Here is a 27,940-nt window from a genome sequence, read left to right on the forward strand (position 1 = left end):
CTGGAGAGGATGTGGAGAAATAAGGACACTTTTACACTGTTGATGGGACTGTAAACTAGTTCAACCATTGTGGAAGACAGTGTGGCAATTCCTCAAGGATCTAGAACTGAAATACTGTTTGACCTAGCGATCCCATTACTGGGTATACACCCAAAGGATTATAAATCATGCTGCTATAAAGACACATGCACACGTATGTTTACTGCAGCACTATTCATAATAGCAAAGACTTGGAACCAATCCAAATGTCCATCAATGATAGACTGGTTTAAGAAAATGTGGCACATATACACCATGGAATACTATGCAGTCATAAAAAAGGATGAGTTCATGTCCTTTGTAGGGACATGGATGAAGCTGGAAACCATCATTCTGAGCAAACTATCGCAAGGACAGAAAACCAAACACCGTATGTTCTCACTCATAGGTGGGAATTGAACAATGAGAACACTTGGACACAGGAAGGGGAACATCACACATCAGGGCCTGTCATGGGGTTGGGGGAGGGGGGAAGGATAGCATTAGGAGATATACCTAATGTAAATGACGAGTTAATGGGTGCAGCACACCAGCATGGCACATGTATACATATGTAACAAACCTGCACGTTGTGCACGTATACCCTAGAACTTAAAGTATAATAAAAAATAAAATAAAAAAGAAATCATGTTTCAAACAGGCTTTGCATTTTGCATGTTCACCTGCAGATCCTGGGGGTGCTGTGGGGGCCTGGGGAATTTTGATGAATTTCCTCTCTGCTGTTTCGGAGAATTTGGAAAATAGCTGACTGAGCATTTTGCAGGCACATTCTGGCTGTGGATGTGCAAAGCTTTGATGCAGTGAGTTGTAGGGTCCCTGAGCTGGAGTCGGCTCCTCTCCAATGGACAAAAATGCACTCTTTACTTGCCAACATTCTTAGTGTCTTAAAAAAGAAGACTTTTTTCCTGCTGAAGAAAGGCAAAAATTATTTGGCACCTAGTACCCACAAATTGACCATGGGAATTTCCAAGGTGGCAGCTGCTGCTATGTGTAAAACTTAACTTGTCTCTTGTCAGGCCCCCAGGAAAGTTTGGCAAGAGTAACTGAAAAGACATGAGAGGTGATGAAGCCTCTTGTTTTCAGCAAGTGGGATTTATTCAGACACTTTGGTTGCTCTCAACAAGCACTTGGCGTGTTTTAGGCAAACAAAGAGTTACAGGGAGAAAATTAAAACCACAGAGAGTAGATATGTAAGCATTGCAACCATGGAGCCACTGGAAACACAGCTCAGAGAAAGCTAAACAGGAGGAAGAACAGAGGAGGGGACTGGGCTGGAGAGCACAGGAAGAGCCTCCGTGGGTCCCTGGAGCCCTACATCTGCCCAGAGAATGAGGTTGCTGCTGTAGGAGCCCAGTGCACCAAGAGCCTCCCCACCCATACAGCTTCAGACTGACATATACTTTCTTCACTTTTTATCTTGATTGATTAAGGGTCCACCGGGGCTTCCTGGCAAGACAGGACCAAAGGGAGAAAAGGTATGAACCAAACCACTACTTCCTTCAACCCCTCTTTTCTTGGTAATTCCACCCTGTTTCCTGGGCGTCCCACTGAGAATTTCCTAGTTGAGATTTCCAAACATGTGCTTTGGTGTGGAAGGCTGGGCTTCATTATGGCTGAGCTGCTGCAGCACCTATGAGCTACCACTGGTGTATTTTGACGTAGCCCACTGACATGGCAGTGGGGCCGTGAGCAGCAGCCAAGCAGCTGAGCCACATGGCCATGCCCAGTCATCAGCTCTACTAAGCCTTCTGCTTCCAGAACGTCTCTTCCAAAGCAGCCTCTCCTTACCTGTCTTCTCCATCCATAGGGGGAGCTTGGCCGACCAGGAAGGAAGGTATGGTCTGCACTGTTCTGTGAGTGTCACATGGGCGTCTGTGCTCCACCTGCATGTGTGTGCATGCGCTCCTAGGGATGGGGGACCAGCAGTGCACTTCAGTGGCCACTGATACCCAGGTGGACAGCGAGGGTGCTGCCGTCTCAATGCAGGTGGACAGCGAGGGTGCTGCCGTCTCGATGTGGACAGTAGTAACCTCGCTCTTTCTGTCAACTTCTTTGTTCAGGAGCAGGAGCCTGCTACTGCCAGGCATTCAGACTTCTTCCAGGGGCTGCCAAGCCTGGCCAAATTCCACCCCTCTCAACCCAAATTCCACCCCAACCCCAGACCATCTCATTCTGCTACCCATCAGAGAAACCCTTCATAGCTCCAACCAGTGACACAGAATGACTCTCACTGTCTATTTGATTACATTTGAATAAAGTGCCAGAGCAGACAGAAACAAATGGCGTTTGCTTTTTGGCTCAGCTGAAATAAATGGAGGTTACTTAAGGTCACAGTGACTCTGAGTCAACCAAACACATGTTATCAAGGCTCTCATTAGTGTCAAGAGGGAGTAAATCAGCAGTCTATTGTATTTGCTGAGGTCAGTGGATACTGGCACTGAATTTCTAGGTCTTGATTATAGACAGGGGTGCAAAACTTTGTCCAAGAAAGATATCCATGGCTCTAAATATAAATTACTGTATTTCTTGTTAAATGGTTTATTAAATGGTTTCATTGTCCACAAATTCCTTAAACAGAGTTTTGCAAGACAAAGTTACAACTCTTTAGGGCACAGATGAAAACTATAGCCAAGGCACAGCGGCTGTCTGAAGTGCTGGGGTGGTCTCCATGGCAATGGTCAAAGGATATTCTGCTGTGGTGTCCATGCTCAGGCCTAACAAGGACTATGATTGATGAGTGATGTGTGCCATGGATGTGGGAGGCAACAGTAGAAACCAGTACACATGCCAGCATTTGGCATGTCTGGGTTAGGGGCTGAGCCCTTCGCATCTCTAGCTAACTGTGAAATTAGCTAATGGGCACAAGGTCAAGATAGGCCCTTAGCACCTGCACCCACTCTCTCTTGCAGGGCTTGCTCTTCCATAGCCCTGGCTTAGGCAGAGGCAGAGGTGACATGTACCATGTGCAAGTGAATACATTATTATGGGACCACTCTCGGGAGGAGCCTGTAGAGGGAATGGGAGAAGCCAGGCAAGGGTGTGGAATCAGGTGAAGTCCACATTATTTCTATTTAGCAGTCTGATCCTCTAGGGGGAGCTTGAGAGTGTGAACTGCCCAAAGTTAAGGGAGCTGGGCTATTGGCTGCAGGAAGGGGAGTTACATAAATTACTGGGCAGCTCCAACTGCTCAAGGGCAAACCGCAGTTACAGGTTGCAGAAATGAGCTGTTAGCAGCAAGGAAGGTAGCCTCTGGGTGATGGGCACTCTGAACAGGTCAAAAAGACCTTGAAAGAGTGCTGACAACATCTGCTACTGCTCCCCAAATGTAATCCTATCTCATTCCATAGCACATCCTTGGGAAGAACCCATTGGAATGCAGGGGACTTTTGGGTGGGGGTGGGTAGAAGTGATAAAATTGAAAACCAAGTTTAGAATCCCTTTCTCACCGCTCTCCGTTTCTTGAGAAGAGTAAGGTCTTGTTTGGTGATACAGTGTGACACCAAGGGCTTGTCAGGCCGTCAGTCTTTGGAGAGTGGGGATGAAGGTCATAGTAGCCATGTTTAGAGACTCCACTCTCTCCTCTGGGCCCCAGAGACAAGACATATTTATTAGAAGTAAAGAAACAAACCCGGTTGCCCTGACTTTTGTTCTTGGTCTTTGAAGGGTAGACCTGGCCCCCCAGGTGTTCCTGGCATGCCTGGGCCCATCGGTTGGCCAGGCCCTGAAGGACCCAGGGTAAGTGTGGCATGCTCTCAGGGCTCATGTGGTATCAAAACAAGAGGGGGGAAGATGGCAGCTTTCCTGGCTCCTGGCATATAGTCAGGGAATCCCTTCTTCAAGAGGGGGAAGAAGAAGAGAGCTTAAGGGCCCTTGATATTTCTTCCTTCACTTGGCTTGCAAGACCTTGGTCAGTGCAACAGCTCTGCTCCTGTGGGAGGAGAAATAGGGGGCTGATCTCCTCTTCTACAGGGGCCCTGGTTCTCCTTTGTCCTAAGAACTAGCACCCCACTCTTGGTTTCCCTGAGATGACCTAAGAGGGGTTTGTGTCTGGGAAGCTCTTGCCTGTCATGCTGACCTGGCAGGGAATGGAGAGTTGAGTGGGTGGTGTTGGCTGGCTGAAGGATGGAAATCCTACATTCAGAGAGGGATTGCTGAGTGCTGATGAAATCTCCTTCCTCAGTCAGGCTATGGAAAGCAAGCACATCCCCATCTGTGCCTCTGTTTTTCTCACTGGTAGTCATAGACTAGAGGGTTCAGAGGCATGGCTCGGAGTTTTATCTGCAGAAGTCAGAGCTGGGCAGGTGGATCTCACCATCTGCTCTGATTCATTTATTGGCTATATTATGGCAGCAGAAAACTGTGTTTCCAGTCCTCTTAGGAAAAGTCCTAAGGATGTTTTCAAAATCCTCTGCATAGAGCTGAGCTGTCCTGCACAGCAGCCAGTGGCCACATGTGACCCTCAAGTCTGTGGAATGTTGCTAGTGCTACTGTGGAACTGAATTTTTAAATTTTAACTCTTTAAATTTCAAAACCTTTATTAAAGTCAGTTATTTGAAAACGTTATTTTTGGAGTAATTTGAATGTATGAATCTGCTTTTTCAACTATAAATGTTACGATCTCTAAATACAGATCAAATATTTTGGATGAAAATTTAGCACCTGAATGGAGATATGTAAATGTAAATTACACAGCAGATTTCAAGTACTTATTATGAAAAACACAATGTAAAATATCTCAATAATTTTATATAGATTACAAGTTGGGATGATTAGATTAATTAGATTAAAGGAGATCTATTAAAATTAACTTCATTCATTTAGTTTTACTTAAGGTGACTTCTTTTAAAAGTTTTAAATTAAGTATGTGGCTCACTTTATATTTCTATTGGTTAGTACTGGTATAGAGTATTTTTAGTACAGAGGGTGGGTGCTGGAAGTCCCAACCACAAGTCATTCTGAGGACCCTTCCTATGCAAAGAGCAAAGCAGGCAATGTTTTTTGCATGTGTTGACACCTTGTTTTCTGAGGCCCCAGTTCCCTCATGCCTCCTCCACTACTCTCTCACTATCCTTGCTAGGAAAATACCAAGTATGGCCATATACAACATCTTAGTGAGCAGTTGGTGTGGACATCTGCTTCACCTTGGGCATTTTCATTTTATGTTTAATCTTAAACACAAGAATGAAATGTGGAGTATGAAGCTTTGAGACCCCGGGAGGGAGAAAGTGGGCACAACTGGGGTCCTCAGATTTACAAGCCAGCTCTAATATCCCCAGTTCCTTCCCAGTCTTGCCTGTGACTCTCCTGGTTCAGTTTCTCTAAAAAATATCATCATGGGTCTTTTCTTCTTTATCTTCTAATTCACACAGGGTGAAAAAGGTGACCTGGGTATGATGGGCTTGCCAGGGTCAAGAGGACCAATGGGCTCCAAGGTCAGTGTGTGGTCTGGATGGATGTTCCCAGATCTTCTCTAAGACTCTGGAGCAGCTGCTGTCTACAAACATAGGGACTGGGTGGGGCTGCCGTCCTGGACTAGGGAATGTCATGGATATTGGAGAGCCTGCCTTTACCAGCCCTTTGGAGAACATCATGCCCTGGGATGTGGGGACATAGGAATGCCATTCCTGCTGTTCTCTTGGGCAGGAAGAACCAAGCTTCTGGACATCAGAGCAGATGGAAACCTTTGATCAGGCCTTTGCAGGGTGATAAGAGCAATGCTCTTTTAGGGCTGGTATAACCACAACCCTCTGGGACATCTTTGTGTTTGGTGCTGTAACCCCACTAAAACTCACAGTGCAATGTGGAGACACACCTTACCACCACAGTCAGGGATTCCTCCTATTCTTGCACCAAACTCAAAAGTTCTACAGGGCTGATTGTAACTGTACCTTCTGCTTTCTTTTAGGGCTACCCTGGATCCAGAGGGGAAAAGGTTAGTGCCTTTCTGGGATGGTGTTCCAGAGCCTGGTCTGGGCTACTGGCTCTGGAATCAGAGTCGTGCAGACGATGGGCCTAGGTCTCTCTTTAGTCTGCAACTGAAGCCACCATCCCCAGCTATTCCCCGCCCTTTGTCAGTGGACTGAGAGAGAAGTGAGGGACCTCCTGAAACAGGGCAAGCTGGTAAGAGAAGGGCTCCCCATAGAGGCAGAGGCCACTCATGTGGAGCACATAAGCAAATGAAGGTCGTGCCAGGTGGACAACAAGCACAGTTTGCATGGGGTGCTGGAGGAAATTGGTGATGCATGTCTTTAGGCCAAGCTTCCACCACACAACCTTCTGACCTGGCCAAAAACCAAATCAAAACCAGCATCAACCTGTGGACAAATTTCCTACAGGATGAGAGAGGATTTGGGGCCCAGAATTTTCTGTGAGTTTTCCTTTATGAATGCAAGAGGTCTTCGGGGTTCAACAAAAAGTAGATCACAAAGCATTCCTTCCCTGGACAAGTCACCTGATATCTCTGAGCCTGTTTCTTCACTTGTAAAATGAGGGTTTTGCTTTAGGGGAGCTTTTCAGTTTGAAATGCTTGAATTTCCCTCCCAGGATATTAACTCATTGACTTTGTCCTGTGGTTTCTTCCTAGGGATCCAGAGGTGAAAAGGGTGACTTGGGTCCCAAAGGAGAAAAGGTAATGGAGAAAATCTTTCCATAGAAATGATAAATGTCAATGCAAGTAGCACCCCTACCCACCCCCATCTGTGGACTGATGATGGACTGATGGACAGGCCTCTATCTTGAAAATGACCAACCAAGCCTGTCCACAGCCGTTTTCAGGTGTTATTTCGGAGGCAGTCATAGTGTTTGTTGCTCTTTTCACAGGGTTTCCCAGGATTTCCTGGAATGTTGGGGCAGAAAGTAAGTAACCTTGAGGTAGTGAAAATAGACCTCAGTACAAATATCAGGTCCTCCAAGCACAACAAAAAGAGCTCTGCCTCCTTGTGAGCTCTGCCTCCTTGTCTATCAGGCAGGGATGGTGGGTTTAACCCTGGAAACTTCTGGTTTGGGATGGAAAGAAAGCTGCTTTTCACCCTGGGGAGAGGGTGGCGGGATGGTCTGGGGCCTCCCTCTAGCTCAATTGGAAGAAAAGGACAACCCATCTGGGTTTTGGGTTTTTGTTTGTTTTTGCTTTTTTGCTTTTCCTACCTCTTAGAGGGCTGTGGTCCCATTCAAACGCAGAAACCTTTCTCACAAGGCACTCAGATCTAAGCCACAAGGGTCAAAGCCCCTCTCAGCACACAGGCCCCAGTGTAAGGCACGGGTGTCTTTAGCTTCAGGTCACTGTGCCTTATTGCAGTCCTTCTTCAAGGGCAATGCACATACTGCCAGAAGGACACAAAAGTATTTGAACTGAAGACTGCTAACATTTTTTAATAGTTAAATTTTGTATTTAAATAGTTAAATATTGGCCAGGCATGGTGCCTCATGCCTGTAATCTCAGCACTTTGGGAGGCCGAGGTGGGCAGATGGCTTGAGCCCAGGAGTTTGAGATTAGCCTGGGCAACATGGTGAAATCGCATTTCTATCAAGAAAAATACACAAAACATTAGCTGGGCGTGGTAGTGTGCACCTGTAGTGCCAGATACTTAGGGAGCTGAGGCAGGAGGATGGCCTGAGCCCAGGAGTCAAAGCTGCAGTAAGCCATGATTGCACCACTGCACTCCAGCCTGGGCCACAGAGGCAGACCCTGTCTCAATAAATAAATAAATAGTTAAATATTTAATGGATATCTTGCTTGGGACAAGGCTTAATAAAAAAGGAGTCCATTTCAGGTAACTTAAAGAAAATTAATTATATAAGCAAATTAATGGAAATGTTAAAAGAGGAAAAGCAGTTTTACTTAAAAATGTTTAGATTAGCTTTTCATTCAGGGCAACAGTGAACGTCAAAGAATAATAAATTACTGTAAAATTAAGTATGGCAGCTTCTCTGTCCTCTGCACCATTTACTAGACTTCCCATCTGAAGAGTTGTCTTCCCCTTTTATGACAGGCTGTTTTAAGATAGAGCTGATGTGATGACCACAATTAGGTCTTGGGAGAGAAATTAGATCAAGAAATTCCTGACTGCTTCCCAGCCAATGTAGAGAAGGGCCACACTTCCTTCTGACAATCCCTGAAAAAAAAATTCTGCTTGTGCTGCTGTTTTCGTCCAGCTGTAAAGACATCCCTGAGCCTCTCTAAACAGCCAGGGAAAAACTGCAAACATCTCCATGGCCATGTAGCATCCATCCTATCCTCTCACACTCTCCCATTCCCTAGAGAATGTTGAAGGATGCGTGGGTTGGAAAGAAATCATAGATTTAAGAACAATTCTTTGTGAAACAAGACATTGGTGGCTTGGGTAGGGACACACTGGCTGAGTTGACAGATAATTTCAGAGCTTTACGCTTGATCCTTTCCATATACAGGTGTTCCCTGGAATTTTGCATTGTGTTATACCTCCTCCGACTGCTGCGTTAAAAAGTGCCTGGGTGTTTTTTGTTCTCTCTGAGTGGCTGGGCAGCTCTTCATGGGAACTGGCTGCTGACTAACACTCATGGTTGCTATTGCTAAATTTTTCTTGTTGGCGGTGCATTCTGGGCTGTTGGGGGATTACTGGAGATAGGAATGAAGCGCCCTGTGGGTTCATGACCCAAAGAAACAGTAAGTGGGGCCGGAATCCATGTAGAAGAAAATGGGGAAGAAGGAGAGAAACTAAGATGGAGAAATGGGTTTTGTGAAATATTGGCCTTAAACTATGAAATTCTGCAATGAGTACATTGGGTTTTGATGGTTCAACATAGAGCTTTACAAACAGGAATATTGTTTCCATTGTTCTCCATGCCTTTTTCAATAATTATATTGAATATCTGAACATATGTTTGGAACATCTCTGCCCACAAAAGAGCTTTCATCTAAATCAAATGGCAGTGAGCTAGAACTCAAACCAATGCTTACTAAGAGTGGGCAAGCACATAATCCTAAGGAAGAGTCATTAAATGAGTAGAAACTTCCCAAAGATGACAGTTGGCAAAACTGTGTCCCATCATTTAAAAACTTCCAGATTTGAATTTGTGCTAAAAACAACACATAAGAAAACACAACATAAAATTGCAACTAGAAGGAAAGCATTTTCCCGGAAAGCGTTTTCCCAGACAGCTTGTAGTAAGTAGCACGGGCATGCTGTGCTGGATGCCCCAGCCTCTCACTGCCTGTTCTGGGTGATGATTTGTCTTTCCTATTTGGCCATCAAAATGTGTGCTGCTCCACACCTGTCCCTCTCAGGTAACAGATAACCCACTTAGAATTACCTTCTTCCTTCCCTCCTTTTCCTTGAAAGACATGTCTGCCTTTTTCATGACTTCATCACTCTCCCAACCTTCCAGGACAGCCCAGTTGGCATAGATTCAGAATGATCAAGTAGACTGCCCTCGTAGCCCATGACTAGCTAGATCTGTGTAGATGTGCCCACTCCACATGCCCTAAGTCCTCTCTTGCTTCTCTTTCCTTCTTTCCAGGGTGAAATGGGTCCAAAAGGTGAACCTGGGATAGCAGGACACCGAGGACCCACGGGAAGACCAGGAAAACGAGGCAAGCAGGTAAGGATCCCAGGGCTTACCACCCACCTGAGGTCAGAACTTCCTGACCTGGCTGTGTGTGGAGTGGCAGGAAGGTGGCTTTAATCAGAGATATTCTGTAGACCTAGACTCCAGTGTCCTCTGGGCTAGCAGACAGGAGCAGCACCACTTCCAGAAGCTGCTGGCATCTCTAGGCTAGCCATAGTTGGAAGTGGATGGGATAGGTTGCTCCATTAGAACTGTGCCAAGGCCAGAAGCAAGAGTAGATATTTGGTTCATAAAAACAAGTCTGTCTTAACCAAAGCAGCTAGGAATGGAAGGCAGATATGGTCATTTACCCAGAAAACCTATTTTATGCTTCAATGTCCCAGACACAAATGAAGTTTTAAAGACGAGCCTAGATATTTTCCTGCTGTTAAGAGGTCTTCTGGGTCTCAACAATAGGGTGGTTTTTCCCTACTCAGGCCTCCAATTTGTAAGTGACCTTTTTTCTTGGGTTTATTAACATGCTTAAGGCAATTGTTCATTCTGAACTTCCCCTGGTCAGAAAGCTCTTGTGTTAAGCCATGTGATGTGACATGACTGCTCTAGAGACAGCCTTGGCTGTCTTATATATAATCCTGAGAGGTAAACATCTTTGGACAGAAGCTTTTTCCATTCTTTTACTTATTTCCTTAGGCTATATCTGTGGCCCACAAACTTAATCTTACATCAAGATCACCTGGGGGTGGGGCCGGTGATTAAATACAGATGTACAGATTCCTCCACATCAGGTGCAATGGTTGTAGTTCCAAGCTTGCCACTCCTCGTCTCCAGTGCCTAGGCCTTATTTTCCAAAGACCATAATCTAATTGACCTGGAATGAACTTTCAGCATGGGTTTGGTTATTTTTTTTAAGCTCCATGTGATTTTAATGTGCAGCCAGGGTTCAGAACCATAATAACACTATGAAGCCAATTCTGGTCTTTTTCCAATCAATTTAGAAAGAACACAGGCTCCAACCTGGAAAATGGAGACTGCACAGTAACTTTCAAAGTTACAGTCTTCCAGTCCAGTTTTCAAACTTTGATCATGGGTAGCAGGGTCATGGTTTCACAATAATGCCACAGATACCAGTTTCTTAACAGTAGGCTTAGATAAAAAAGAAAAAAAAATGGGGGAGAAATCTTTTCTTGTATCACTTTATCCCGTCCCAATGAATTCCATTCATGATATTTTAAGCTTGGGGTTCCAGAAGCTTCCTGGCTTCCTTCTGTCTTGGGCAGTGTTTGTCTTTTCCTAGTTCCCGGTAATAACCAAAGCCAGAAAGGCCATTTATTGAGCCTGCTGAGACTGATTCCATTGGAATCGTAAAAGCTACACCAAAACCACATCTGGGAGCTCAGAGAAGTTAGAGAAGTGAGTCCAAGCTTTCGACAAGACATTGTGAACAACCCGAGGATGCTGCAAACCCTCCGTGTTGGTGTCGCTCCAGTTGGCAGATAGCAAGTTGTTAGCCTTAGAAGCCTGCTGCGGTACTTGTTTTTATCATGAATTAATCTGCCAGCTTAGAGTCTTACATACTCTTTGTTGGCCAGTAGTGCTGAGAGTCTCTGAAAGTTATTGTTAAGTCAATCCAAAGCCAAAAATCAGAAATTCAGAAGGGATCTCAGATAGTAATTTCTGTGCCCGAAGGATTACAGAGACCACTTAATCCAGTCTCCTCAGGTTATTTACAAGGAAGCTGAGGGTCAGGGAGGTGGAGCTGCTTGCCCAAGACCCCTCCACGAAGTCAGCTTCAAAGCCAGGGTTAGAATCCAGAGAGTTGAGTTGAGACCAACTTTCCCCACATGACTTCTCTCAGATACTTTCATGCTTCAGGACTTGCCTTCGGGCAAGCCCAGGAAAGCAGCTGTTGACTTTATTATAAAAATTTTCTCGGTTGGGCGTGGCGACTCATGCCTCTAATCCCAGCACTTTGGGAGGCTGAGGCACGTGGATCACCTGAGGTCAGGAGTTTGAGACCAGCCTGGCCAACATATAGTGAAACCCCGCCTCTACTAAAAAATACAAAAATTAGCTGGGCATGGTGGTGCACGTGTCTAGTCCCAGCTACTTGGGAAGCTGAGGCAGGAGTCGCTTGAACCCAGGAGGCAGATGTTACAGTGAGCTAAGATCACACCACTGCACTCCAGCCTGGGTGACAGAGCAAGACTCCATCTCTCAAAAAAAAAAAGAAAAAAATCTTCTCCTGCCATGTCTGTTTAAAATGAAAAACAAAAAACAAAAATATTCAGTAACTGAGAAACAATTTCCTTGAGAGAGATCACCCAACTTTGTGGCAAATGAGGAATAAAGAATGCCTTTCCTGGAAAGCTCTACTCAGTGATTCCTGCTGATAGAGATATGGCTCATTCTGAGCGATGGCTGATAAGAGGAATATTCCATTACTGCTGGTGTCAGAATGAAGGAGCATTTCCAGCTCCTTCAAACTTTGGCACTTCCTGTGCTCAGAGCCAGCTGACAAGGCCGTTAGAAAAACAAGCCTCAACTGTGGCTATATTAAGATGGTGTGACTTCCTTTGCCATGCTGGGACCCAGCTTAGTTACTACAGGGAATGCTTCAGCTTGGGCTGAGGCTTAAGAACTCCCTCCATAAACATGAAATCGGAAATAAACTCTGACCTCACGGATCCCATATTCAGAGTTCAAGAACTCCTTGGACATTACCAAGAGGGCTCCCAGTGCCATGTGGACAAGGCGGCAGGTCACCTGTCACCGTTGTGGCTGGAAAGGAGTCCCAAGCATGCCTGCTCCCCAGATTTGAGAAATATTACATTTCATCAGGTGGGCAAGCCTGCCAAGGCGCAAGTGTAGTAAGAAGAACCAGGCCAAAAATGTCATGTGTCAATCACTGCTCTGATTAGGCCTGAGGCAAGAGCAGACAATTAGCAAATTGCTCAGGGGAAGAGTCAATAGCATGCACCAGCCTTGGTTTTGGGGTGACTCCTAAGGGCAACCCTGAGGGAGAACGAAGAGCCCAGTCTTTGCTCTTGATGCTCCCAGAATAGGCAGAAAAGAGGACACTCCATATGGAACGGCTGTAGCCACAGGTGTGCCCTTTTTAATAAACCAGGACTTGTTTAACTATGTGAAACACATGGAACCAGGCCAGTTGCTGTGATAATTGGCTTGCCCCACATAGCTCTTCGTTCTGTGCAAACCACATTTTCACCTCTGAGATCTTTGTTACTCTCACAACAAACCTATATGGGTGTAAATTTACTGGTCCCATTTTTAAGATGACGAAACTGAGGTACAAAGCAATGACATGAGTTACCCAGAGTCTCGAGGTCAAGGTGAAACCTCTGGATTTACAGATCAGCAAAGATGCCTACCTTTGTGTTTCTAGCATCTTTGTCCTCCCTCATTTCATCTGGGGAAAGGAGGCGAGCTAGACAGATTCCAGCCCGTAGGGTGTGCATGTCTCATGGGGAGACATCAATGAAATGACCACACAAATAATCCATATGCTATAATCTGGGATAAATGCCATGAAGGAAACAGGCTGAGTTATGAGAGCTTATGGTGGGGTGAACTGACTCTGTCCAGGAAGGTCAGGGAAGGCTTTGCCATAGGGCGTTTGAGCTGAGAGCCAAAGGGTGAGTGACAGTTAAGTAGGCTAGGGGGAAGGAGGAGATTTTGAGGCAGAGAGAAGGGTCTTGAGAAGGGGGATAATAGACATGGTGCCCTTGAAGACCAAAAAGGCCAAAAGGCTGGAATGAAGCTGGAAAGCCTGGCCATGCAAGGCTTCACAGGCTGCGGTAAAGAGCTAAGTCTTTATCCTGAGTGCAATGGGAAGCCAATGAGTGAAAATAGCTCATTTCTAGGCCTCCATTTCCTCATCTGCCCGGGGCCTAGAGGAGATTTGTCTGGTTCCTTTCAGCTGCCATGTGCCACATTTGTAGGACAGAGCAAGAAGTAAGGTCTGCAAACTTGTAACCATCGCTATCTCAAATGTCACTTGCCCTAAGCTTATTAAGAGCTTGATGGTCAAGACCTCTGGAGCTGCATCCCCCGCTGGTTAAGTGCTCCTTAAGTGCAAGGTGATCTCTGATTTAGTGGTAAATGGGGCAGGAAGCTTGCTATGTCGTGCTTTCATAACAGGCTCTGCCTTTCTCTCTGTCAGGGACAGAAAGGGGATAGTGGAGTTATGGGCCCACCCGGCAAGCCTGGGCCTTCTGGTCAACCTGGCCGTCCAGGCCCCCCAGGGCCCCCAGGCCCCCCATCTGCAGGTAAGAGCTACACTGCTTCACTTGATCCACTGCTGCAGTACCAGCCAGCCTCCCAGAGAGAACACAAGGAGATGCCAGCAGAGATGCCTTGTGTTTCAAGTTAGAAACTGCCAGAGGCACTCCAATATCTTTATAATTTCTCCACGATTTAGCGCATTCAACTTTCATGCAAGAGAGATAAATGCCATTCTGAATTTGTTTTAGCATTCTGAAGAACAAATAGAGGAAACAAAAAAAGCACATTAATGATGTCATTTATACCTTAAGTGAAAAATAACAGGAACATATTTCATCAACTAATACCTTTTTCTAGATAAAAGTTTCATGGCTCCAAGCAATTCTCTTAAACCTAGAAGTAAAGGTGACATTGCAGGTTTTTCTATCTTACAGTGTCATACAAGAGTCCTTATTTGTTTGCGATAGATACAGAAAGAGGCTGGGCGTGGTGGCTCACACTTGTTATTTCAGCACTTTGGGAGGCCTAGGCCGGCAGATCACTTGAAGTCAGGAGTTGGAGACCAGCCTGGCCAACCATGGCAAAAACCCTTCTCTACTGAAAATACAAAAATTAGCCTGGCGTGGGGGCACACAGCTGTAATCCCAGCTACTCTGAGGTTGAGGCAGAAGAATCACTTGAACCTTGGACGTGGAGGTTGCAGTGAGCTGAGATTGTGCCATCTTCAAACTCTGTCTCAAAAAAAAAAAGATATAGAAAGAAATTACTAAAATGAAATTAAAAAATAAAACATTGGCCAGGTGCGGTGGCTCACGCCTGTAATTCCAGCACTTTGGGAGGCCGAGGTGGGCAGATCACAAGGTCAGGAGATCGAGACCATCCTGGCTAACACAGTGAAATCCCGTCTCACTAAAAATACAAAAAATTAGCCAGGTGTGGTAGCTGGCGCCTATAGTCCCAGCTACTCTGGAGGCTGAGGCAGGAGAATGGCGTGAACCTGGGAGGCAGAGCTTGCAGTGAGCCGAGATCGTGCCACTTCACTCCAGCCTGGGCCACAGAGCGAGACTCTAAATAAATAAATGTATAATAAATAAATAAATAAAAATTAAAAGTCTGCTATTGAGAAAGGCATAGATATGCTGCTTCCTTGTTTGTTTTCGAGACAGAGCCTTGCTCTGTCACCCAGGCTGGAGTGCAGTGGTGCGATCTTGGCTCACTGCAACCTCTGCCTCCCGGGTTCAAGTGATTCTCCTGCCTCAGCCTCCTGAGTAGATGGGATTACAGGTGCCCACCACCACACCTAGCTCATTCTTGTATTTTTAGTAGAGATGGGGCTTCACCATATTGGTCAGGCGGGTCTCGAACTCCTGACCTCGTGATCTGCCCACCTCGGCCTCCCAAAGTGCTGGGATTACAGGTGTGAGCCACCATGCCCAGTCACTGCTTCCTTCTTTTACCTCATTCAATTTTACTAGCTAAGCCCTTTATTTCGTTCCCTTGTCAGCTCATGGTAGGGGCTTTCACAGCACATCAACTGTATAAAGACAGTATCAAGAAGATCATTTGTTGACTGCAACATTTTTTTGTCTTCAGTTATACAAAATGAATCCAAACAATTTGTATTCCAACTTTTTTCTTAAGAAAATGAAGACATTTATAATTCCATAGTGTATTCCCCCTCCTCCTGTGTTTATGGAAATATATTTGCAGCCACATCATGGGATGGGCAAGAAATGTCATATTTTGTTAGATCCTTTAAACTAAGTTCAGTCTGGCTCTGAGAGTCCAACCTGCTAGGATGCCAAAACATTTAATTCAGGCATTATTAGGATTTTCACTACTCTTCCAGCAACCACTAATGGGTTGGGCAAAGATCCTGGTGAATTATGGCAGAAAAATGTCAGGGAAGGTCCCTCTAACCTCGATTCACCTCTGAAATAGAGTAGAAATAGAAATAGACTTGTCACCCAAGTCCCTGTGGTCCACAGATACTTGGAGGCTACTGTTATCATGCCATACATGGGTATCAGAACATTTTCAAGTCTGGGAGTCCTGGTCCCCACAGTTCAACTGTCCAAGGAGCACCCCACAACCATCCTTTCTGAGACCTGTCTGTTCCCCAGGATACTCTCCTGTCCTTGTCTAGGGAAGTCTTTCCTCTTCCATCCCTGACCCCCTCCTTCCTGGTACTCCTCATATACCCGCACCCCAATTAGGAGCTTTGTCCTTCAGAGAACAGAAGGCAGAAAGAAGAGTTTGTTTCCAATAGTGCCTGCTTTTAGCAAGGGCAAGAAAGCACAAACTCTTGCTACCTCCTTGAAATAGGGAGAGGAGGAAGGAAATACTGGGAGAACAAACATTGATTAGTATGGGTAATAACTTATGTTTGCCACACCCGTTTCCACATTGTTAGGGGAATCAGATCTGAGATGCAACCCAGGCCACGTGCCCACACTCCATAATTCAGTTTTGGAATTGGCTGGATGATCTGAATGGGGGTTCTTTCAACTAGTCCTCATCCTCTGTGGTTCTGGAAGGCAGGATGTCCCCCTGGAGTCCCATGACTATGAGCTACCAACCCCAGAGACTGAGAGCATGGCCTGAGGTCTGGGTTGTGCCTTCGGAAGGGACTCTCTTGGCCCCTGGGGTACCTAGGGGCTCACAAAACTGGGGAGTAGGCTGGGCATGGTGGCTCACACCTATAATCCCAGCACTTTGGGAGGCCGAGGTGGGCAGATCACGAGGTCAGGAGATCGAGACCATCCTGGTTAACATGGTGAAACCCCGTCTCTACTAAAAATACAAAAAATTAGCTGGGTGTGGTGGCGGGCGCCTGTAGTCCCAGCTACTCAGGAGGCTGAAGCAAGAGAATGGTGTGAACCCGGGAGGCGGAGCTTGTAGTGAGCCGAGATCGCGCCACCGCACTCCAGCCTGGGCGACAGAGCGAGACTCTGTCTCAAAAACAAAACAAAAAAATACTGAGGAGTAGTCCAGGGGCATGTGATGGGTGGATGCGTGGGAGGTCTGTCGAGGACTGGGATCTTAATGGTCTCACTGTGTTTATCTCTGTGTAAAGACCAACCCTCACCTGACCTGAACTCTGGTTCCCTCCTGGGGCTGGGGGATGGATGAGAAGGGCTAGGCCGGAGCTGTCAGCAGCTCCTCGGTGCCCGCTGTTTCTCTTGTCTTGTCAGTATTCTGTGTATTGCAATCCTGTCCTCTCAGCAGGCCCCACAGAGTCATACTTTTTCTCCCTGGCCTTCCAGCTCCCTCTCTTCCACCCAGTATGCCCACCTCCCTCTCCCTCGACTACCCCAGCCTCTGCCCAATCACAGCCTGCCCTCTACCCTTCAGAGGATGCCATCTATGGAGCTGGAGCTATTCCTGTGGTCTCTCTGGGTCCACATGGCCTGACATGGCACTCCTCTCACCTCCTGCCCATCCAACGAAATTCTCTCTTCCTTTGAAGTTCTCTTTTCAGTAAGGCCTTCCTTGGCCCCTAACAGGATAGATCACCCTCCCCTGAGCCCTGGTCACATATTGCCTCTCTGTTATGGCCTCTCCATTGGTAACATTTCTGCAGATGTGTTTCATCCTCCTGCTAGATCCTTGAGGGCAGCGTCAGCGGCTGAGTCAGCTTCACATCCCCAGTGGCACATGGTATGTGGGTGGATAGGGCTGCTTCCTGCAGGGGCTCCCAGGCAGGGGTTCTGTGGGTTCACAGTCCATCTCCTTAGGAGCCAAGCAGGATGGGGCCATCTCTTTGGACTGATGCCCCCGCCCCCCATTCTGTCCTTTGAGTCACTTCCTTTCTGAGGAGCCTTCCTGAGTGAGGGGGCTGAAGAGAGAAAAGAGAAGATGGGGCAGTAAATAATCCTGCTCTTTGGAAAATTTTGGAGGGGTCGGGAGAGAGGGCAAGGAAGGAGTTAAAAAGAGCTATCCGGACAGGTGCAGTGGCTCACACCTGTAATCCCAGCACTTGGGGAGGCCGAGGTGGGCGGATCACTTGAGGTCAGAAGTTTGAGACCAGCCTGGCCAACATGGTGAAACCCCCATCTCTACTAAAAATACAAAAATTAGCTGGGCATGGTGGCGGGCACCTGTAATCCCAGCTACTCAGGAGGCCGAGGCAGGAGAATCGCTTGAACCTGGGAGGCGGAGGTTACAGTGAGCCGAGATCTCGCCACTGCAGTCCAGCCTGGGCAACAGAGTGAGACTCTGTCTCATAAATAAATAAATAGATAAATAAATAAATAAATAAATAAGATATCCCTGTGCTTGGGACCAGCTGGATAATCATCCAGAGTTGGACTAGGCCCCCTAGATTCGCTCCTGACATTACCTTTGACAGTGTAATAAAAGTCTCAAACTCACTCCTAGGCGGGAAAACAACTGTGTATACCTACACCCAAGGTTTTGCGCCCCGTTTCCCCGGGTTCCAGAACCCCTGCCCCAGTGCCATCGTGAGATAGCCTCGGCCTCTGCAGACCACAGGTTAAAACTCCCTGGTCTAGTCTTACACTCCGCTTAGAGATAAGAATCTTGAACCTCAAAGAGAAGTGATGCCTGCAAGGTCACAGCACTGACTGGGGGCCACCCTGCTCCAGAATCGGTCTGTGACTCCTGTGAGTGTCAGCCAGGCGACCTCTAGAGGTTGTCGTGCTGGTTTCTCTGCCTTCTCCTAGATTCCCCTCTGCTGATCTTTTCCCACCGAGGCAGCCAATGGAAGTGGGAGGCTGCCTGGGCAAAGATGGAGAGCTGGGTCCTCTGGCTGCAGGGGGTGGGGATGAAACCCGGCCGAGACATGATCTCCCAGAGATCAGGGTGGGGAAGTTCAGGTTGCTGTGTACTTCAGTGTAGCCTGGCAGAAAACAGGCGGGGTAATGGACACCCTCCAGCAACTGGGAGGAAGCTGCAGGGACACTGCAGTGGTGGCAGCAGGCTCCCTGCCACGTCCTGTCAGGAGGTGACCTCAGTTTCTGGTGCCCAGTTCTGTGGGACTGGATGTTGCTGGGAGAGGTGGAAAGGGTGAAAGCTTTGTACTTACCTGAGTTAGAGGGAAAGAGGGGCTAAGAGGTGGGAAGGGAATAAAGGCAAAATGCCTTTAGGATGTAATTTGCAATAATCAAATTACAAATTTGGCCGAGTCCTTCCTGTACCCAGACAGAGTATAAGTGAATCAACGTGGTACCTGGGAATTGCTGGCTTCCTGAGAGCATCAGTATTCTTGGACGTTTGTCTTTTGAACAGCATAGTGTTAAGTCAAACATGAATTCAAATCTCAACCTCACCATTCATCAGCAGCTAATGGGACAAACTCCTGACTGTCTCTCAGGCCACGGTTCTGGAGGAGTTGTTGGGGTCACAGGGCCTTCTGGAAAAAACTGCTGCAATCCCACCCTCATATTCTTGGTCACAGAGCTTTTGCACTTCAGTTTCCCCAAGTGGTTAATTACCCAGAATATTCCTAGGCTGGTGGACTCCCTGTCTCTCTGGTCTTTTCTGAAAATATCAGAACACACGCTGGAACTCTTCCTACAGAATTATATTTGTATTTCTTGTTAGAACAAACAAGCATAGCTTAGGATAAGATGTTGGCACAGCTCCCTTCCCCTCGTGCTGTCAGCATTCTGATTGTTGGCGTACGTGTCAACCCGCTCGGGAAGGTTCAGTCTCCTTCTCTGGCTGCAGTGGTTTCCCTGGGGTCCTGGCCGGATCTCTCCCCTGGGGTCATTTTATTTCCTGCCCTTCTGTATCTGTGAACTGTGATCCCAGCCCCTGGCTGCCGCAGATGTCATACTACCTGACACCAATGACTGGCTGCCCTCCAAACCCACCCCCTGCTATTTTCCCAGAAGAAGGGATCCTTACTTATTTCTCTTCTCAGTCCCCATCTTTTCTTCTCTTTCCTCACTTCCTGTTGGATGGCTCTTGCTCTGGTGCTTTTCTGCCAGCCAGAATGTGACTTTTGCCCTTTTCCGAAGACTGTTTCTCTCCAATTAGTCTGCATTCATTCATTCAATCATCAAACACTTTCCATGCCCCTACTTTGTGTGAACCCTGGTGGATGAAAACAGGCACTAGCCCTGTCCTTGTGGAGCGACATTCTACTGGAGATCAACCTTGATGGAATAATTCTGCAGTATATAGAATCACAAACAAAGAGAAGTGCTGTGAAGAAAAGGCATAGGAAACCATGAAATTGTATCCCAGATATACATGACAGAGTCTGAGGATTCAAAAAGACTTCCTTCAGGGAGTGATGTTTGGACCCAGATCAGAAGGGAGTTGAGAGGCAGCTGGGGAGGGATGGAGGATGAAGGGAGGATGATCTGGCAGGGGAATGGCCCAGTTCTCAACCTTGGTGCAAATTGGAATCATCTTGAGAGCTTTTAAAAATATGGATGCCTGACCAGTCGCGGTGGCTCTCACCTGTAATCTCAGCACTTTGGGAGGCTGAGGCAGGTGGATCACTTGAGTTCAGGAGTTCGAGACCAGCCTGGCCAACATAGTGAAGCCCTGTCTCTACTAAAAACACAAAAATTAGCCAAACGTGATGGCACATACCTGTAGTCGGAGGCGGAGGTTGCAGTGAGCTGAGATTATACCACTGCACTCCAGCCTGGGCAACAGAGTGAGACTCCGTCTCCAAAAAAAAAAAAAAAAAAAAAAAAAAAGATGCCTTATGCTAAAGTGGTTAAAAAAAACTTTTTTTAAAAATAAATAAGTAAAAGTATGGATGCTGCCTAGGTTCAGTTTAGTTTTCAGAAGTCTTGACAGAATTGGTCTGGGCATCATCAGAGCCTTTAAAAACCAAGGTACTGCCCTCACAGCTCTTCTGCATAGATAGGGAGTACACTTTCCAATCACGTCTTTTCAAGACATGTCCTCACTTCTTCAGCACCAGGGGAGGGTAAATGGACTGGGCATATACTAACGTTCTATTTTCTTCCAGAAGAAATGAAAGAAACCCACACCCAGAAATTCCTCTGTAAAGATCCTACATTGGCCGGGCGAGGTGGCTCATGTCTATAATCCCAGCACTTTGGGAGGCTGAGGCGGGCAGATCACTTGAGGTCAGGGGATTGAGATCAGCCTGGCCAACATGGCAAAACCCTGTCTCTACTAAAAATACAAAAATTAGCCAGGTGTGGTGGCACACATCTGTAATCCCAGCTACACAGGAGGCTGAGGCAGGAGACTCGCTTGAACCTGGGAGGCAAAGGTTGCGGTGAGCCAAGATCGCACCACTGCACTCCAGCCTGGGCAACAGAGCAAGACCCCATTTCAAAAAAAAAAAAAGATTCTATATATAAGAAAAACAAAAGTTTTTTAAAATAATAAAAGTTAACAGTCAATAATGTGTTTGTCAGCAAGAAGCCCTCTGTTAATAATAGTCTAAATGAATAGGGCATTGTTTTTCTCCAATAAAGAAATCCAGAGGCAGACAGTAACTGGCTTTGATTCAGCCTCTGACTGTCACTGTCAGGGCCCCAGGCCCCATGAGCCTTTCCTGCATGTTGGCTTATCTTCTCATGCTTGTGACTTCCTGGTTGCAACATGGCTGCTGCAACACCAGACATCTTGCCTGTCTTCGAGGCAGGAAGGAGGGGGAAACTGTCTCCTACCAGCTATTTTTCTTCCCTTATCTCCTCCATGTCTTGGATCAAAAGCATCTCTTTGAACCTCTCCCTCAGGCATTCCCTGAAATGCTGTGGACTTTAACCTTTTTTCTGTTGCAAAGGTCACTCACATCTCCCTGGGCTGTTTGGTCTTCTCTTCTTTGGCTCTAAACACAGCAGTCTGTTGCTTCCTAGGACAACTTATAATGGGACCCAAAGGGGAAAGAGGATTTCCCGGGCCTCCAGGAAGATGTCTTTGTGGACCCACTATGAATGTGAATAACCCTTCCTACGGGGAATCCGTGTATGGGCCCAGTTCCCCGCGAGTTCCAGTGGTAAGGCTTTCTGGGAGAAATCTGGGGTGGTTATCCGTGAGGACCTCTCACCTGATCCTTAGGGGGCTTTGTGAAATCCTTTCAGTAAAACTTTTTTTCCTGACTCCGGGTACATGCTCATTATAGGAAATTGGAAAATATGAGAAAATCAAAAGAGGAAAACCAAATTGCCCATTTGATTGTGAGTCCATTTTGGGGTATTTTCTTTGTCTTATTAAAATCTAACTTTTATATGGTTGAGATTATATTGCATACAAATGTTGTACTTTTGGCTGGGCACAGTGGCTCACGCCTGTAATCCCAGCACTTTGCAATGCTAAGGCGGGCGGATAACAAGGTCAGGAATTCGAGACCAGCCTGGCCAATATGGTGAAACCCTATCTCTACTTAAAAATATATAAAAAATTAGCAGGGTGTGGTGGTGCACACCTGTTGTCTCAGCTACTTGGGAGGCTGAGGCAAGAGAATCGCTTGAGCCCAGGAGGCAGAGGTTGCAGTGAGCTGAGATCGCACCACTGCACTCCAGCCTGGGTGACAGAGCGAGGCTCCATCTCACAAAAAAAAAAAAAAGTTGAACTTTGTTATCTTAGTTGAAATCCTGCCGTGTTTCCACACTCTATAAATAACATTTTAAATTTTTTATTAGAGAAAATTTCAAATACATATAAAAGCAGAGCAAATAGTGTAATGAACCCCTATGTACCCTTCACCCAACTTTAATAATGATCAATTAATGGCGAGCCTGTGTCCTTGTTTTCTCTTTATGCCCACTCACTACCGCCCATCCTCTGTTGGATTATTTTGAAGTAAACCTTGGACATCAATTCATCATAATCATCCATTCAGTGTGGTTGTGCTACAATTTACTTAACCAGTGTTGGTGTTTAACCAACCTATTGCTTATTGGCCACCCCCAAGCTTTTTACTAATGTAAATAATACTGTAAAGAACATCTTTGAGTAGGATAATTTTAAGAATCACTTCCAGATGTCAAATTATTTGACTATATGACATTGTCTTTTAATTTAAATCTTGGGAACATTTTAAATATTTAAAAATGTTAAATCCAAGGCTGGGCACGGTGGCTCATGCCTGTAATCCCAGAACTTTGGGAGGCCAAGGTGGGCGGATCACCTTGAGGTCAGGAGCTTGCAACCAGCCTGGCCAACATGGTGAAACCCCGTCTGTACTAAAAATACAAAAATTGGCCAGGCGTGGTGGTACACACCTGTAATCGCACCTACTCAGGAGGCTGAGGCAGGAGAATTGCTTGAACCTGGGAGGCAGAGGTTGCAGTGAGCCAAGATCGTGCCACTTCACTCCAGCCTGGGCAACAGTGCGAGACTCCGTCTCAAAAGAAAAGAAAAAAGAAAAAAAATGTTAAGTCCAGTGAATATTTTAGTTTCAAACTTAGACATTAGGAACTGAATTGAGAAGGTGAGGGAATGAAGACACTGCCGTCACTTCAGAAGGAATGCTAGAGTGTAGTGTGCACACTCCTCTTCCCACTGTTGAGCAGCCCGAGGATAGTCTGTTTCCTCCTCCAGCTTTTCCCTGCCCCCTGCAGAAGTGTTTTCTGGAATCCTCACCAGTGTGTTCTCTGGCAGATTTTTGTGGTCAACAACCAGGAGGAGCTTGAGAGGCTGAACACCCAAAATGCCATTGCCTTCCGCAGAGACCAGAGATCTCTGTACTTCAAGGACAGCCTTGGCTGGCTCCCCATCCAGGTACCCCCAGGCCATCACCTCAGGACATACTCCCTGCCCAGGAGAGAGATGCATCCATTAAAGGAAGGGAAGGCCACCCCACTGGGCCTGGGGAGGGCTTTCTGTAGTCTGTCTGCATGGGAGGGCTGAGCATCCTCCCTCAAACGGTTTCTGAGCAGCCCTCCATTCCCTCACCCTGACCCCCAAATAGAAGCCCCTCTCTGAGTCAGGGTTCCAGGGGGTCTCCACATCCCTGCGTGCCAGGTTACTGTCTTGATCTGACCCAGCATTTAACCAGCTACAGAGCTCCGGGTGACAGGAAAGGAGTACCTTTCCCACCCCTGGGAGGAAGTCAAGGCATGCCCCCAGCAGTGCCATTGGACCCGGCACAAATGACCTCCCTGCCTGCGGCTGCCTTGGTATGCCATGCTCCAGTTAATGCTGTGTGCTTCTTTGGCCAGCTGACCCCTTTCTATCCTGTGGATTACACTGCAGACCAGCGCGGCACCTGCGGGGATGGGCTCCTGCAGCCCGGGGAGGAGTGTGACGATGGTAACAGCGATGTGGGTGACGACTGCATCCGTGAGTGAGGCCCAGGCCAGGAGGACCTGAGGCCTGAACAGCAGGGGGGTGGGACTCGGGGCCAGCCCTGGACACCAGCTGTGGTGCTTTGGGACCTTTCTAGAGCCAGAGAAGGGTGTACCCAGGCTGCCTTGTGCCACCCACCCCAGCCCCTGCTGCCCCAATTTCAGCCCAAATGTTAACTCTTCCACCACCCAAGCACCTCACCAGAGGTGGATGTCAAGGATCCTGCCCCCAGTTAGGCCTTCTTTATCTCAAAATGTAGCCACCAGGTCCTCCCAGTCCTCCATCTTAGCACAACCCATGTTACAGGTGCAGAAGATAAAAGTGATGGGCTCTCACTTTGCATGGAGGAGTGAAAGGCAAAAGGGAGAGGCCAAGAATCTGAATGAGGGCTCATTTACCAGGTAGAGCTCTAGTAGCAAAGCCCTCCACAGGGGAAGCTGGGCCAGCCAGAGCTGCCATCACCCTTGTGGGCTGCTGCCTTAACTGGTGGGCAGCAGGCTCTGGAGGGCTTGCTTTTGTTGTTGTTGTTTTTTTTAATCAAGTAACAAAACCAGGAGGTGTGGTGGAAAGCATGAGCTTTAGAGTCAACAGAGGTTGAATGCAGGCCCTGAGAAACACCAACCACCCTCAGGCTCCAGGCAGAGGCCACATGATGGGTGGGGTAATGGGGGGCAATTTACAGCTCTGAGCCTCACTTTCCTTGCCTGTAAAATGGGTATGATGTGCTGGCTGCTCAAGTCCCTAGAGATCCTGTAAGCTAACATGTGCAGGAATTATCTGGATATGGTAAGGGTTCAACCACCATTCCCTGAATTCATTTAGGGCTTGTGGTTTAAGCCCCTCCTCTAAAGAGCCAGGCTGGGGCTCAGGGCTGTATGTGTGTGGATGCAAAGTCATGGTCCTTGCTCTCAAGAAGCTCAGGGGAGGCTGGGCACAGTGGCTCATGCCTGTAATCTCAACACTTTGGGAAGCTGAGGTTGGAGGATCACTTGAGCCCAGGAGTTCGAGACCAGCCTGGGCAACAGATCCAGACCCAATCTCTACAAAAAAATTAAAAATTAAAAAAATTAGCCAGGCCTGGTGGTGCGCACTTGTAGTCCCAGCTGCTTAGGATGTTGAGGTGAGAGGATGATTTGATCCCAGGGGTTCAAGGCTGCAGTGAGCTGCGATTGCACCACTGCACTCCAGGCTGGGAGACAGAGTGAGACCCTGTCTCAAAAAAAAAAAAAAAAAAAGTTCAGGGGAAGGATGACAGGCAGAGTGGGTGGTGGGAGATGCTGCTGACTGTCTCAGTGTGGCCGAACTGTCTCCTGACAGCTCCAGGGATGGCATCCCCTAGAAGGCTGGCCCTGCCCAGAGTCCCTTCTGCCTCTGGTGTACAGTGTCAAATAGGAGCTCTCACAGTGGGAAGGAACTAATGGACTCTGCCTGCCCTGTGAAAACGAAGCTGGGGTCCATACTCCAACACCCTCCCATCGTGTGAGAGCAGAGGTCTTTGCTGAAGATCATGTGGCTCCCCAGCGACACAAGGCTGGGCTCACCAGTGTCACGCAGAAGCTCTCTGTTGACAGATGAGAGCCACCACGCACCCTCATTGGGGCTCAGCAGTCTCCCAGTCCTCACACCCGGGACCCCACAGTGGCTTTATGAGGTGGAGGTCATGTCAGTGTCCCAGTTTTGCAGATAATGACCTGGAGTCTCCCCACCCCTCAGCTAGTAAGTGGTCAGGTGGGGCCAGAGCCAGGGTCTCCTTCTTCTTGTCCCATGGCACATCAGTGTGGGACCAGAGCCTGAGGGCAGTCCCTGGAGGAGTGTGAAGCCTAATGGAGGTCAGTTCCTTAAGGGGTGCAGCACTTAGGGTGGATCCCTTGGGCTGCGTGGTCCTTACAAGCTGAGGCAAGCCTGTCGCCTCTGCTCCTTCTCAGGACTGCACCTCCTTATGTCCCCTCAGGCTGTCACCGTGCCTACTGTGGAGATGGTCACCGGCATGAGGGTGTGGAGGACTGCGACGGCTCTGACTTTGGCTACCTGACGTGCGAGACCTATCTCCCTGGGTAGGGATGACTCCTCTCCCTCTCTCTCCTCCCTCTTTCTCCCTCCCTCCTCTTTGCTTTCCTTCTTTCCTTCACAAATATTTTGAGTGCCTCTCCACTTTGTGGTGCCTTCTAGATGCTGAGGTATGGTGACGAATGACACAGCACGTGCTCCCTGCCCACCACGTGCCCTCTTGGTCAGCACTGCCTGCATGCCACTGAGGCTGAAACACAGCACCCACAGCCACCTGCTCTGTCCAAGCCCAGAGGGGAGCTGCGGTCTCTGTGCTCAGCTGCTGCCATGTATGAGCAGCCCCCAAACCCAGTGGTCACAATGCCTGCTTAGTCTCCTGGGCTGTGGGCGAGGTGGGAAGCCCAGTGGAGAGTAAAGGTCTCAGGGCATTTCCAAGAATCGACGTGTCTACCTAACCTGACTTCCCTGGAACACCCTCAGGCATGCCTGTGACTGCAAGTGAGATCAAATCAGTCTTTATATCTAATTTTGCAAGCTCGTGGCCCCTCCAAGAAAGTACTCCCTCCGAGGACCCCTCTAGTTATTTCTGAGAATCCTCAGTGGCTATTTATGTTGCTCAGGACAAGTATTCTAGTGTCCTGGCTCCACGCTGGCACCTGCCAAACCAACTGAGGGCCACCGCCCCATGAGGTACTGATTCCATGCCCAGATTGTAACTGCTGGGCTCCTTCCAAGGTGCAGAAGGTACATGTCTCCCCACTCCTTACAGAACCAGAGTTGTACAAAGTTCTCAGGAAAATGGGGAGGCCGTTCCTTCCTACCCAGGCCATGCCCTGCTCTTCCCTGGGTTCCAGAGTGGATCTACTGGTGCCTCTGATCTCTTCTGTCCTTGAGTCCAGTCTCTTGAGCTTTTGCTCCCATCACATTTCCTCTTGCAGACTCGGACCTGGGCCCTTGGCAGGGCTGGGGAGGCACGCCTGTCTTTCCATTGCCCACTCTCTGCTGTCTCTTCCAAGGGGGTCTCCTAACACTCGCATATTAGCATGTTCAACCAGGCTGTGAAAACTACAGACCTGTAGTCTCCTCCGACTCCAAGCCTATTTAGGCTTGGCCAGGACCCCACTCCATGCATGTGTCTGTGTGCAGTGCTCCTCTCCCTGAAGGAAAGAAGGCCCCTGACAGGCCTCTGCCAGAGAGTTGGCTCTTCATGGCTCCACAGAGACAAATGAGTATAGACGATCAGATATGGAGTGCAGGATCGAGTAGAGCCCAGGGCTCCCCCACGCTCACTGTGGTTACACAGCTACACCCCAGAAGCCTCACAGGGACGCTTGTGACTGTGCCTGTGAGGTTTAACACCCTGTCTCGGATAATCATCCGGGCCCACAAAGGTATAAGCTGCACTGTCCAATGTGGTAGCCCCCACTCACAGGCCGCTGTTCAAATGTAAAGTAATTATAAGTAAACTTAAAATGCGGTTACTCAGACCAGGTACTGTGACTCACACCTGTAATCCCAGCCCTTTGGGAGGCCGAGGTGGGTGGGCAGGTCACCTGAGGTTGGGAGTTCGGCACCACCCTGGTGAACATGGTGAAATCCCGCCTCTACTAAAAATAGAAAAATTAGCTGGGCTTGGTGGCGTGCACCTGTAATCCCAGGTACTCGGGAAGCTGAGGCAGGCCTGGGAGGCGGAGGTTTCAGTGAGCCGAAATCATACCACTGCACTCCAGCCTGGGGGACAGAGCAACACTCCGTCTCAAAAAAAAAAAAAAAAATGCGGTTATTAAGCCACAGAAGCTATATTTAAAAAGCTCAAAAGCCAAATCTGGCCAGTGGCTTCCCAGATACAGGACATTTT

The 27,940-nt window shown here is 47.7% G+C and overlaps 1 protein-coding gene across 9 annotated transcripts in view; it reads left to right on the forward strand.

Annotated features, from left to right (window-relative positions):
- Positions 1-27,940, forward strand: part of COLQ (collagen like tail subunit of asymmetric acetylcholinesterase) — a 79,688-nt gene that overhangs the window by 41,443 nt on the left and 10,305 nt on the right. For 8 of the 9 annotated variants that reach the window (XR_001887408.1, XM_017882445.1, XM_017882714.1 and 5 more), the window contains 13 exons: positions 1,470-1,514; positions 1,847-1,873; positions 3,703-3,774; positions 5,409-5,471; positions 5,945-5,971; positions 6,623-6,667; positions 6,859-6,894; positions 9,535-9,615; positions 13,763-13,868; positions 21,642-21,781; positions 23,389-23,508; positions 23,949-24,069; positions 26,027-26,129. Coding sequence is in view for 8 of the 9 variants with exons in the window: in XM_017882445.1 (XP_017737934.1) it covers positions 1,470-1,514; positions 1,847-1,873; positions 3,703-3,774; positions 5,409-5,471; positions 5,945-5,971; positions 6,623-6,667; positions 6,859-6,894; positions 9,535-9,615; positions 13,763-13,868; positions 21,642-21,781; positions 23,389-23,508; positions 23,949-24,069; positions 26,027-26,129 (986 nt within the window). In the remaining variant the exon portion in view is untranslated. The remainder of the gene's footprint in view (positions 1-1,469; positions 1,515-1,846; positions 1,874-3,702; positions 3,775-5,408; positions 5,472-5,944; positions 5,972-6,622; positions 6,668-6,858; positions 6,895-9,534; positions 9,616-13,762; positions 13,869-21,641; positions 21,782-23,388; positions 23,509-23,948; positions 24,070-26,026; positions 26,130-27,940) is intronic. The other variant, XM_017882562.1, reaches the window with a different exon arrangement.

The sequence above is a fragment of the Rhinopithecus bieti genome, unplaced genomic scaffold, assembly GCF_001698545.2.
Source record: "Rhinopithecus bieti isolate Rb0 unplaced genomic scaffold, ASM169854v2 scaffold_12, whole genome shotgun sequence".
Classification (NCBI taxonomy): domain Eukaryota; kingdom Metazoa; phylum Chordata; class Mammalia; order Primates; family Cercopithecidae; genus Rhinopithecus; species Rhinopithecus bieti.